Source organism: Aythya marila (genome assembly GCF_965140915.1).
Source record: "Aythya marila genome assembly, chromosome: 3".
Lineage (NCBI taxonomy): Eukaryota > Metazoa > Chordata > Aves > Anseriformes > Anatidae > Aythya > Aythya marila.
Genome location: NC_139044.1, coordinates 16,217,882 through 16,231,651, shown reverse-complemented (window position 1 = coordinate 16,231,651; position 13,770 = coordinate 16,217,882). Strand labels below are relative to the sequence as shown.

The following is a 13,770-nucleotide window of genomic DNA, read 5'->3' as shown; positions in this document are numbered from 1 at the left end:
CTAAGTTTTTTTCCCTTTTGACATGGTACTTTAGGTACAAAACCAGAAGGACTACTTCGAACAAATTACAACTCGGTGTTTACAGGCATTGCAGCAAGTCTTCGTGGGTCTCATGACATTTTAAAAGGTGAGGCTGCAGAAGTAGTGGTTGTTTTCAGCTTTGCTTCTTTGTTGATACCTTACAATTTTTAGGTTGCTTTTTTTTTTTAACATGACTGTATAACCAAAGTTTACGAAGAAGACAGTTTCAAAATTAAAGCAAAATTTCCTGCTTGTAAATGCTTTTCTTTTATCAAAAGGTTGTGGATATACTGGATTAGTGGAGTACTCTTCAGTTGCTGGATTTTTAGTGGAGTGCTCTTTGGTTAATACTCAGGGAGTTTTAAAACATCTGTTTAGTCCATACAAGTCCATATATCCAATAGCTTCTGTACTACGTAGCTGTTTGTAGGGAGAGTAATTAGTATAGTTGAATTGTTTTGATACCAGTCAGCTGCATAAATACTAATGTCTTAATTTAAACAAAATGTATGTTGTTTTTGTTCAATTAGCAATAATGTCAATAGCACTGACTCATTTTACAGGGTCCTGTTTTAAAAAAATTTTGATGGTAGAGATTTGTAGACTTCAGACTTGCAGAGACCTCAAACAACATGAGGTACTACTATGCCAGAGAGTATTGTAGCATTGATAAGTTTATTGATACATACTCTTGGTATAGTTGCTGTAATGTAATCTCAGTACAACTTCTTAAAAATAAAGAGGACAGAAAAGGTACTGAAGAAAGTTTTTAGAACTCATTAGTTAGAAACAGAGATGTGTGTAATGTCTCATGCTTACATACTCGACAATCTTGATCTGTAGTTTCTCTTTACCCTCCCTTTATAACTCAAACAGTTCTCCAATTGCTTAACCTTGCCTCAAGCTAAAATTTCTGGTGGTGATGACCTGGGATTTCTCCCTTTTGTAGCAAAAGTACTTGATTGTAAAATAGCTGTGAAATGTCTACTTGTGAAATGCCTGTTAATTTTCACAACACCATGATTAAGAACATCTGTTTTACATGATAAATACTTGAATTTTTTATTTTGATATTGTTTAAATTTATTAGCATATGGAAGCTAATATTTCCTTGTAAATTACCTTCAAAAAATGTGTAGTGGATTTCTTTTTGTTTTTCTCTCTCAGAAGACTAGTCTATTGATTTTACCTGAAAGAACTTCAGATTATAGAAAGCGATTTTCTGAATTTTTAGTAGACTTTTAGGTTTGCTCTGACAGAATTAAAATACCATACCCTTCTAAGTCATATAAGCTTAAGGCTCAGATACTGAACATTAATAATAATTATATCTTTAGTGTCCTGATGTAAATACGTAGAAGTGGGAAGTATAATTTTGAAATCAAATGCTAGGTTCAGTGGGAGTTTGGCTCCCCTGTACAGCTATGATTTTTGGGATGCAAGACATAAATATACCCTTTTATTCTGCCTGCCGTAACAGTAATAACTGTTCTTTCTGACCTTAAACAGTTGTGTAAGGCAGTCTACTGAACAACTAGAAGCATCCAGACTAAACACTTGTACAACTCACTTAAAGAGGAGAGAATTGTTCAAAACCCAAGGTCATTAGCTGAATTTAGAGATGGTTGCTTGAATAGACAAAAACAAAATTTATGTAAGTGTTTTTCTTTTTCTAGACATTTCCAAGCACTACAGTCAGAAAGCTACATTAGAACAAGAGGTTCCCACTGTCACGCAGAAACTCATAACTACAAATGACTGTATTTTGTCCTCTGTTGTGTCTTTAACAAATGGAATGGGCAAGGTAATGTAAATTTTTGTCTTAATATAATGCCATAACTTGAGTGTTTTTTTAATAAAAATTTTATTTGAGAAATCTAGGTGTACCTCTGATACTATTAACTATATGGTACAGGCTTAATGAAAGGTACTTTCAGGACATATGTTTAGACACGATGTGTAATAAGAGTAGATACTGTAAAGAGGATGTTTAGTAAGGTCCAAGCTATGTAAAGGAGCCTGTAGCTTCTTTAAGTTTCTTCTTGTGAAGTTCAGTTTCACTAAATGCTCATCTTTCTCTTGAATGAGTTACTGCTCTAAGTCACTGTATTCAACTTAATTCAAAAAGTGACTTCTCTTTATGTTTAGATTGCCTCGTTCTTTAGCAACAACTTGGATCATTTCACTGCTTCGTTAAGCTATGGCCCAAAAGGAGGAACAGAGTTCATCAGCCCTCTTTCAGCCGAGTGTATGCTGCAGTACAAGAAAAAGGCAGTTGCTTACATGAAGTCTTTGAAGAAGGTTTGTTCAGTTAGCATGTTTGCACAGAGAAAGCATAATTTAGTTGCTATTCTAGACCATTGGTTTCCAGCATTTGGAATGGATTTCTCTCAAGGAGGGTTTTTGGCTGAGGAGAATGGGATCCATACAGCAGTAATGCTATTGAAGTGATTAGATCGTAGTTGCTCTCAAAATTGACAGTATGTGTTGATTCTGCTGTTAACCAGTTCCAAAAATATCTGCACTAAGACTCTGAGACCAATAACTACTTATTTAAACTTCCTCCCATGTTCACCAAGAATATGGTGTGAGTGACATCATTTTTATACTTGCATTCACTGGAGACAGATCTCCCCGCTGTTCCCTTTATAGTTAAAAAAAAAAAAAAAAAAAAAAAAAAGTTACGATGTATTTCATGGTGAAGTGATTTATTGAGAACCCTTATGTTGTGATATCTAAGTGGACTTCAGATACATTTGATCACTAAGTTGCACACAAGTAAAAGGTGCCCAGAGAACTTTGTATGCATTTTTGGGGAGAGAAGGCAATGGTTTTCTTTGAGTTTGAACCATGGAACCATTTTTTCTACTGTCTGGTATAAATATTTAGAACATATTTTTCTTCCCTCCAGTGAAGTAAGAAGGACAATAAGAAAATAAATGTAGAATACATACTCTGATCTATTGTGAAACATGTTTTCTATCCTTTCACAGCCTTGTGCAGATTCAGTGCCTTATGAAGAGGCTTTAGCCAATCGTAGAGTTCTTCTGAGTTCCACAGAAAGTAGAGAAGGTCTTGCACAACAGGTATTCTGGTATAAATGGTACTGATGTCTAATAATAAATGTAAAGGAAAGTAGTACTGAATAGTCTACCTATGTTTGTATGTGGTTGTTTGTACATAAAGGCACATACTGAGTCATAAAGTAACTACAGATGTCTTACTTATTTTTTTTAGAGTAAAAGAACAGCTCAAACTGGAATATTCATTTCTAATTTTTTGTACTGTCTTGAGTGTTTTTGAAGTGTGTCTTTCCTTTTCTGAAAGATAAGGCAGAGGGAGACTAAATGGTATTTAAACGGCCTTATACAGTCTGCCCACCTCTTTATGAGTGGGACTTGCTAATTTGAAGTACTGACTAAAACTTCTCTTACTAGCTCAAATGTTCAGGCTGTTCTTGTGTTAGTGTCCTTGAACTTTTGTAAAAGAAAAATACTTGAATTTTTTTTTAGTGGCCCACGTTCAGAATCTATTATTTGAGATGAGATGTTGAGTAGAAATATGTGGAGTGGAAGGTTATATACTGTTCCATAGCTTTTCTTATTTGGACAAGCTGGGGGGGGTGTTTGTGCATGTCATAGATGATCACAGTTCAACCTACAGAATGCAGCCTACTGCTTTGTTATTCACTAGCTCATTTGTGTTATGATTTGAGATAATTCTCTCTTCAATCAACTTCTGGGCTGTGTTTTTTCTGCGTTGATTAACGTGAACTGTGAACTATCCTAAAGGTCCAGCAGAGTTTAGAGAAAATTGCAAAACTTGAGCAAGAAAAAGAACACTGGATGTTGGAGGCGCAACTAGCTAAAATAAAACTAGAGAAAGAAAACCAAAAACTGAAGAACTCTCTTAGTGGATATTTAGCTGAAACTGCACAAGAACGTTCTGTTTTGCCAAATGTAATTGAACAAAAAGAGGAAACAACAGAAAAGAGTCAGAGGGAACCTATTAAAAGTACTAGTCTGGTAAGTGACTTTTTTTCCTTCAATGGGAAAAAAAAAATACATTTTAGTAGTAGTACTGTTTGATCAGTGAAACATTAATAACGGAAGTGGTTTGGTGTTGAAATGCAATCATGCTTGGGTTCATTACATTTCCAATTACATTACATTTGGCTTGCTGATACTTTGTTCAGATTTTGGAACTTCTTGCCTTTTGAGACTTTGGCTATTTAGTATAATAGAGGGATTCTTGTGGTGCTGTACTTCTGTGACTGAGGAGGAAATGATTGGTATTAACATATCCATAATATGTTAAAGCAAACAGAATTTGGTAACTAGTATTTTTAAAAGAGCTAAAAGACTTACTGTAGGTCCATGTAGTATAACAAAGTTAACTTGAAGTCATTCAAGTTTCCAGTATTCTCTGGATCATGAATTTTACATAACCTGCGTAGGTTCATACAACTTGGGTTCATCGATTGCTTTTGGATATGGCATGAATTCTGTGTTGTTTCCCTGTGTTGGTAAATAGCTTTTTGCTGTTTATTATGAATATTTTAAAAGGATTGCCCTTTCCTCTGAGTTGCTGCTTCTGAAATGGTATTAACAGGGCTGTCATCTGTAAGACATTAAATAATCTGTTAACACAAGCATTCAATAGAATTTGAGTTTTTTTTCCTCACCGCTTTCCTGTTCCAGGGTAAAAAACGAACAAACAAACAATGGGTTGTTTTTTGTAGACTCACTTAAGCTGGAAAAGACCTTTCAGATCATCAAGTCCAACCAGTTTTGGAATTACATGCTTTAATGTGAACTGGCATTTTAAGTTCTTGATCACATATTTTATCCTTCAGGAGTTTGAGGAGATTTTTTTCTAGTCACAGTGCTTGATGTAAATGATAGGTCAGCATAACAAAAATATTGTTCATAGACCCAAATCTATATATAGTCCTATTGGGTCAGGAAGAAATATCTGACTGAGTATGAAAATCGTCTTACGTGAAACTAGTTAATCACATACATCCCGCTGGTAGAGTTCAGTCAGGGCTTTACACTAAGCTGTCAATGAAATTTATTAGTCAAACTGCAAAGAAAGGAATTCATCAGGTACTCAAGAAATCCAAGATAGATTTCCTTTTCCTTTTTTCCTTAGGTTTCCTTTTTCTTGTGTAATTTAGACACCTTAGTGCACTGAAGCATTGCTTTTTCATGTGCATATGATCAAGTAGTTACATAATCAGATAAGCTAGCTGCATCTTGTTGTTTTTATTGCTCTTGCCATGTGTATATCCTGAGATAAGGGATACTTAATATTTGGAGAATTGGTGTCACCTTTAATTCTGTTCAAGGCATTCCTGTATGTTGTGCTTTATTTTATGTTACGTGTGGAAATTCTTAATTTTAATTCTTAATTTCTTAATTCTTAATTTTAATTCTTAATTTTAACTGTTTCAAGATTGTTTTATTAAAGTCCTTTTATGACAGGTACCTATTTCTGCAATCCTCACTTCATATGTATTTTCTTCCATGTTTTAGGTCGGGATGTTGACTATAACTACTGATAATGAGAAGGTAATCTATTTTAAATGTTATCCAATTATATATGGTAAATATTTTAATTTAATTGTTAACCTTATTCCAAAGGTGTAATTAAATATCAAGAATACCATAAAATAATGGCATGAATCACTCAGTCTGTGTACCATATCTTCAAGCTTCTGAAATCATGTATATGTGTTTTTGTTCTGTATAGTCAACTGTAGCTTTTATTTGTGTAAGTGGCCTGGAACAGTATGAGCTGTAGCCTAGGTCTGTTCTCTGTAGTTTCAGTAAGAGTACAGAGATCAATGCTTTCCTTAGGAATCCTAAGTGGATTCCAGGCCTCAATTCTTAATTTCCTGAGAAGGGGCTTAAGTTGGGAGTGGTGTAGAAAAAGTCACTGGCTGTATTTCTGTGTTTTAACAGGCTATCCCAAACCAGAGGTTATACCGAAAGAAATATAGGGCTACCTGTCAGACCAAATGTTAACTCTTCCTTTAGCACTACTATAGCATAACACTTGCCACACCAAGAACTTAAGAGTAAGATTCAGTGCTTTGGCTTTCTGCTATTGCATGGAACTGACATGTATTTTAGTTCCATCTTTTTTTTTTTTTTTTCCTGAAGGAATGATTAAAATGAGGGTGGGAGTCAGGTAATAGCTGATACCAGGTCTTAGAAGCTGCCGCATAGGACTGAACTTGGAGGTATTGAGAAATCATATGAAAGCTGCCCAAGTTATAAACCACCACTTCACCAAAAAAAACAACCGCCCTCATGTGTAAATGAACTTCTGGAACGTGCACTGTTCTGAGAGTTTGTGAGCTTCTGAAACTCTGAACTCTGAAACTTAGTTATGTGGAGGAATTTTTCCTTGCTGGGAAAGCCAGTAAGTGTTTAGTAGTATGTTTTTTTTTTTTTTTTTTTTTTTTTTTTTTTTTAAGGTGGTAGAATGAGTTTACTTCTGCAGTGTTTTTTTTTTTTTAATCTTCATCAGAGACTTGATATGTTAAATCAAGCAAACTTCTTGCATCCTTGGTCATCTTGTTGTCCTTAGAGGAAATATGACACTAAATAGGCATTGTCAGTTGATCTGACCTCTAATTTGTCTGTTGTGGTTTGGGGAACTTAATGCTTTCGGATATATTGAGCATCAGGAGGGAAGGGAAGTCAATAGAGAAGACTCTGTTGTGATGCACTGTGAAGTATTCAGTCCATTAAACTTATATGTGTCTGTTTCAATTTTTGATTTACCAGGCTCCAGATGTTGAGTCTCGGGAAGACTTGATAAAAAAACACTATATGGCAAGGATAGCAGAACTTACATCTCATCTACAGCTTGCTGACAGCAAATCAGTACACTTTCATGCTGAGGTGAGCATACAGGCAGTGTTTGTATTGAAAAATGCTTTTTGAATTTTCCATAAACAAGTGTTAAATATATACTACACTATATCTGAGAAAAATGTGTTCCTGGAATATGTTTTCGTCTGTGGTATTGTATGCATAACAATGGAGAGTATAGACAGACTTCTTTTATAAAAAAGGCTTTTATTAGCGTTTTCTTTGTTGCATTAAGAATTACAATGTGTATCATGTATTGGTCTACTTCTATAAGGTGAAATGGCTGGTATTAGTTACCAGGCTATTTTTGACTTCATCTTAAAATAATGCTGATGTCATTTAAAAGAAATACTTGAGCATATAATGAAGTGATAAAAACAACTCTCCTGAGAAGCTGTACTTAAAATTTAGAATTAACAATGTAATTCAGTCTTTTTAAGTTCCTCTTTTCTTTTCAAATTGTTAAGTAATCCGTGAATATAGTGGCTGTTTTGATTTGTATAATTAACCAAAACATCTTAAAATTAGTTTTTTAATAGTAGATGACATAGTAAACCATCTTTCTATGATACTTGAGTATCAATAGTATGAAGTGACTTGTGTTTTTTATGAAATATTTTCCTAGCAATAATGTGATTAAAAATAAAGTTTATACAAGTGGTAATATAGTAATTCTGTAAAATGAAACAGAAGTTTAACATTAACTATTAAATTATTTTTGTATTAAAAAAATGTACACAGATTCTGATTAATACCTGAATATATAAGGCTTCCAGAAAAATGGAAACATTCAAAGTATTCAGTTAAAGATGGCACAAGACGATACTGTAGAACTAAATTTCTTCCCTTCTACCCTCCTTATCCTGCTTGAATTGACAGTGTCGAGCACTTGCCAAAAGACTGTCTTTAGCGGAGAAGTCCAAGGAATCACTCACGGAAGAATTGAAACTAGCTAGTCAAAACATCAGTAGATTACAGGCAAGTAAAATATTAAATGACATAATAGATGCATAGTTAATTGTGTCTAAGAGGAAGGTGAAGGAGAAAGACCACCAAGCATGGTCCTGCCTCATCTAGGTCCTTAATGAGACATATAAAAATTAAGGGTATGTAGAGAAAAGAAGTCATACACTTCAAATCCATGTATAAAGTTGAAGTGAAATATCCTTGTAAAGAAAGGTGGTAGTAGCCAAGCCTGTGTTTTTAGCACATTTGATATCAAGGCTTTTTTATGAAAATGTGTTTTCTGTATGTCTAAATGCAGAGTTGTATGATGTATTTCAGTGTCTCGTTTCCCTCTGTGAGGGGAGGATTACTTAATGTATGAGCAGTACTTAACATCTGTTTTTTCCTCTTCTAGTGTCTTCTACTCCTTACAGTATTAGGTGTGGTACTGGCAAGGTTGACTCCATATTAGTTCATTTAATTTAAACAGGACTAGGAAAACGATGATAGTGCCGTATCCTAGATGAAACATGGAATCTTTAATCCATTCTAGCACCTGTTACTGAAAATCTTAGAAAAGTCTGTCATTTTTTGTGGGCAGATACCTTAATATTAAGCAGAGATAATTTTGCAGAGATAATTAAGCAGAGATAATCTTTTAAGAAGTTGTTTTTAACAGTAAGACGATAAACTGTTACAGCAATTTTCTTGGGAACTAGATAAATCCTTTACAACACTAAAAAGAACTCCTAAATTGCAAGCATCCCACCTTGTCCTTCCAGAAGACAGTAGCGGGGTTAAAATTCCTCATGAGGATTAGGGTCTTAGTAGTGAGATTAAGTACATGTATCAGACGCCTACCACATTACCCTTGTTATTGTGTGATTCCTGCTTATAAGATCTTAACTGTGTTTTAACCACTCTTTCACATAGAGTGTGATTCTTTGCCTTCCCATCTTGTCCCTCCTAAAGAGTCTGTATCCATTCATCGCTATTTTCTAGTAATGCACAGTGTCCTTCCATGTTTTTAAGGCCAGAAAGATCGCTCTGCAACTGCACCTGAGTTGCTGATTCCTTCAGCTTCATGAGCTGCATGTGTTCGTGTACAGGCAGTGTTCTAATCCTATAGATTTTACCTGTGTCTTGGTTGGAAGCAAAAATCTAGCTGTTCAGCTTTTACATAAGCTATACAAAGCTGAAAAAAAATTAAAGAAACTAAACAAAATTACAGGGAAAATACCGTGCATAAGGCTTGAGGTGAAAGGAAGTAACTACTGACATTTTTTTGTTGTGTTATTTTTCAATGGTTTAATTGCAATTTATGATTCATTGATGTAATTTCAACGGTTTAAGTGCAATTTGGCCTAATTGCACATATCTAATATCAAAAATGTAGATTACTAAGTGGAGATGGTGACAACTGGCAAAGCAAACATTTTCTAATATTGATGAAAGGCTTCAAATTGTGGACTTCTTCGTTTTTCGTCCTAATAGGATGAATTGATGACAACAAAGAGAAGCTATGAGGATCAGTTAAGTATGATGAGTGACCATCTATGCAGTATGAACGAGACCTTAACTAAACAAAGGGAAGAAATTGATACACTAAAAATGACTAGTAAGGTAAGTTGTCAAGTGTTGACAGTAGACACTGGCTAGTGGAGTTCTGTGGGTTGCATTTGGTGTGCCCGTAGTAATACCCTTTCACAAATAAACAAGCTGTAGTTCTTACTCTTGGCCAACTGGAAAGAAAACTCCAAACCTGGTCATGCATATTTTCAAAAAGAAGATTTTTAGAAACGTACATGTGTGAAAGAGCAGATGCTGTATATCACTGCTTCAAAGCATGCACATTTAAAGTGTATCCTGTGAAAGATCAGCACTTTTTTTTTAATCTGGTGAAAATGAAGCTATTTGCAATTCTGTCTAATGATATAGGATGTTTATGATAATGTCCTGTGCTCCTGTCCTGGCAATTGTTTTTTTCTCCTCTGCTTTACTTCCATATTCTAGCTGATCTGTTTTTTTTTTTTTCACGTGGGAGTGAAAAAGTTGCCACCTAAATTCTTCTGTGAACTTCTGAGAAAGTCACACATACATTTCTTTTTTCCAAGCAAGTTTATCCATTTACCAGAAGCAAGTTTTTCTACTTTATGATGAAAAATATAGTAGTCTGCTGTTGAACAGTCAGTGCTTAAACTATGGTATATCCTATCCTGAAAGTTCTAGGAAGAAGTGTATGTTGTGAAGGTCTTTATCCTTCACTTGTTTGGCTGTGAAACAAATAACTCTCTTTAATTGTGGAATGCATGGAAGCAGGTTTCACTGAGGGGTGTGTGTATGAAGATCTATGTTTTGATTCGACACCCCATGACAGTGATTTTTATTTGTAGACTTCCTTCACATTTTCCTTCAGATGTCTGAGAAATTTGGCTTGACAATGTGCTCTTTAAGGTTACTTTCTTTGTATATAAGCTCTTCTTGCTTCTAGAAGGAAGCTTTGTATACTGACCATATTGCTTCATGTTTCTATAAAATGTTTTGTGGAATTTTTAACCTGTCATAATTATAAAACTCAAAGGGGTACTCTGTCTCTAAGGAACTAAGTCATAATCTCATAACAGTAGACACACTTTTTTGCATTTTGGATGCTATCAAACGTAGAAAACAAATGGCATCACTTTCATTTAAACAGAATTAAACCATTAGAAAAAACAAATGTTATCATAAGGAAATAGGAAAATGGAGAATTGCCAGCAAGTAACTACTGTACAAAATTTAAGCTGCATGTTTGCGTTGTGGAATTGCTGAAAGTCAAATGTAATATGGTTGTCACGTAACAAATCCTTTTCTGAACTAAGAATATTCTGTGTAGACTAAGCTGAAGTCAAATTTGTTTTGGAACAAAATGTTAGGGTGGAGAATCGATTTCATTTGAGGCAATTATCCTATAAGGTTTATACTTGAAGAATTACCGAAGGGCAAATTATGATTTAACTTGCCTTTGGTGTCCTTAAAATGTTAATGGTGCTAATACAACTGAATGTTGTGGGACATAACTCAGATGTCTCATTTACCATAGGTTTCAATTAAAGTAAGGTACTGTTGTACTTGTTTGAAAGCTCTGGTACTCTTTCCCTCTGTTATGCCTGTAAGGACAGAGATTTTTCAGAACAAGCAGTTACAAGCTTCTGTTATTAACACTGATGGACTGTTTATTCTCAGTTTTACTGTGCTTCCTTGCTTGCTGTAGGATAAGATACCAGACCTCAGGTTTTATATGTTGTCTGCATACTATTCTTATCTGAACTATATACTGTATTAACTAGTTTCTTCTTGTTCCAGGGAAACTCTAAAAAGAACAAAAATCGATAGTTCCTGGCTCGTCAACTGTCCGTGGAGGCTGCTGCAGAACAGAATGCAGATACTGAACATTTGTCGTCCAGTTCCTGTTTGTTACAGGAAGCAGGGGTGGTATTTGATCTAGAAAAAAATGGGATTGGTGCTGTAAATGGCTTTAAAATACTTAAAATTTCTAAAAGAACTTCATGTTGTATCTAAACCAGGACACATACACTCTGTGGATAATTTATATAGTAATTACCTTCAGTTTTTACTGTGCACTTTTTAAAACTGGGTTTTAATTTCATGTAATAACTTTGGCTTTTGTATATTTTTTCAGATAGATTATGCATTAACAAATTTGGTATCAGTACAGTAGTGGTCTATTCTTGAGTTACGTTAAACTGTCAACACCTGTACATTCAGTTACTTGTTAATAAGTTTAAAATTTATTTTTGAGAATTTGGCCATGCAAGCTGTGCAGCTACTGTAAATGTATTCCTGTTCTCAGCCCTTTTGAATTAATTGGAATTGTGGCTTTCTATAAATATTTCTATAAATTCACACAAACAAATGGGATCATTCTTAATTTAGATTGCAATAGTTGAAACTTTCTGCTTGTATTTGGCACTTTGGGTTTTTTGAAATAAAGAGCACAAATAGCTGAACTGGGATACTTCTATGAAATTGTTTTTAAGCCCTTATTTAGGCATTCTGTTTACATGTATATGTACTGGTTGAAATAGTTGTTTAAAGCTAGAGGACAATGTGATCGTATATTCCTTCACTCTTTTGGGGCAAATTGTGTGTAGAATAGAACAGCTTACTGTGCTCTCTTATAGTAAAGAATATGAATTACTTAGAAAATTGAAACGCTGAATTTGGAAAAAGTCTTTCATGGAATTAAATTCTGATGGATTAACTGAGGAGATGCACATGGCTTTTTTTGTGTTTTGGGAAGTGTGAACTTTAGGCCTTTCCTAATTTTTTTCAGTGAGGTCCAATACCACAAGTTTTCATGGCATTGCCTTTTTTTAAAACAGATGCTGTGCTGCTCCACACTTTACACTGATTTTCTGTTTCATAATTTGCATTATGGCACTTGTCCCATAAGGGATCACTCTGATATCAACTGTGTCGGTGTTATTAATATGCAACAATAAAATCAACTAGAAGAAACAGTGTGACTCTTCTTAATTCTGGTTATACCATAAGCCATATGCCAAAGCAGATAGCTTCAAGTGTTTCAAATAGGGTTGGAAGCTATCTGCTTCCTGCCAGAGTTTTTTTTTTTTTTTTTTTTTTTAAGCTGCCTTCTCTGAGGAATTTGATCTGTCAGTGAAGGTACTAATTTAATTAGGTTTAATTTTATGAATCCAATTGATGAACTTACTGATGCTACTACTTACAGTGCCTACGTTCAGAAAAATACATAAGTAAAAATATGCTTTGAAGATTGTTTCAGGGCTTAATAGAAAGTTAAATATGTTATCCTTAGCTGTTTTTGCAACCAAAACCAGTGTATCACTCTTATTTTCATCAAAAATGCTGAACACAGCATCAGAAAAAAACTACCGCTATCCCAGCCAAAGCCATATAGTATATTGAAAGTTTCAATTTCTAATGCTGCAATGCAAGTTACTATTGAAACTACCCAACTAGCATGTACTTATCTGCTAACTAATTAGTTCTGAATCAGCTTCTGAATATCTATAACTACAGATGTTTAACACCTATACTGTAATTGAAGTTATGCTATTATAAAGCTGAATGCTGTTTTAAACATTGCAGTGGAGAATTAATCTTTGAGACCAAGTTTTCAACAAATATAAATCTGAACTATTTTGCCTATACAAAATGGTCTGTGTATTATGGGAATACACAAATTGGAAACTGAAATTGTACTAATACTGAAATAAGGCCAAAATTTTAACTTGTAAAAGTGTTGCTGGACAACTTATGATTTCTGCCTAAGTGCTACCACATTCATATTTAATGATTTTGTTACTTACAAGTGGTTAAATCACAGATGTATATTTATGTAACTGATTTAAAAATGGTGTTCATAATGTCTTGCTAATTCCTTTGGATTCAATATTAAGTAGCTTAGTGCTTCAGTGATATGGGTGCCAGAAACATCAGACTTACATCACAACTAGATGTGGTCTGGTAGCACTCAAGAGCAGCATCTGTATTAGGACTGAAACACTTCACTCCCTTGCTTGCTGAAATGTATTTGCTATTTTTACAGGGTGTTTTTCCTTTTTACCAAGCTAGCTTCGTATTCTCCTTTTGTACTTGTAATCCTGTTGCTGTTTCTGCTCTATCTTTCATCGCTGACTTGAGTTGAACTTTTTTGTGGGGAGGGGTCTCTGACCCAGCATTGTTCATTGATGCTGACTTCAGGCACAGCAGGAGCCAGTCACTGTACAACTATGCTCCCCGTACCTTCAAAGAGGGGATTTGCTCAGACATCCAAGGGATCAGACTGCATAGCACCTATCATGTTACTATTTTTTGGATTGGTTGAACCAAGTAAACCCTTTTTATTATATAAATACTACAGTGTCTTAGACTT

The 13,770-nt window shown here is 34.6% G+C and overlaps 1 protein-coding gene across 2 annotated transcripts in view; it reads left to right on the top strand.

Moving 5' to 3' along the window:
* Nucleotides 1-12,457, top strand: part of PPP1R21 (protein phosphatase 1 regulatory subunit 21) — a 28,351-nt gene extending 15,894 nt beyond the window's left edge. For both annotated transcript variants that reach the window (XM_082757360.1, XM_082757361.1), the window contains 10 exons: nt 35-127; nt 1,698-1,825; nt 2,170-2,322; nt 3,015-3,107; nt 3,813-4,046; nt 5,559-5,594; nt 6,819-6,935; nt 7,785-7,883; nt 9,345-9,473; nt 11,196-12,457. In XM_082757360.1, coding sequence (XP_082613486.1) covers nt 35-127; nt 1,698-1,825; nt 2,170-2,322; nt 3,015-3,107; nt 3,813-4,046; nt 5,559-5,594; nt 6,819-6,935; nt 7,785-7,883; nt 9,345-9,473; nt 11,196-11,225 — 1,112 coding nt within the window. In that variant the 3' untranslated portion in view covers nt 11,226-12,457. The remainder of the gene's footprint in view (nt 1-34; nt 128-1,697; nt 1,826-2,169; nt 2,323-3,014; nt 3,108-3,812; nt 4,047-5,558; nt 5,595-6,818; nt 6,936-7,784; nt 7,884-9,344; nt 9,474-11,195) is intronic.
* The last annotated feature ends 1,313 nt before the right edge of the window (nt 12,458-13,770 follow it).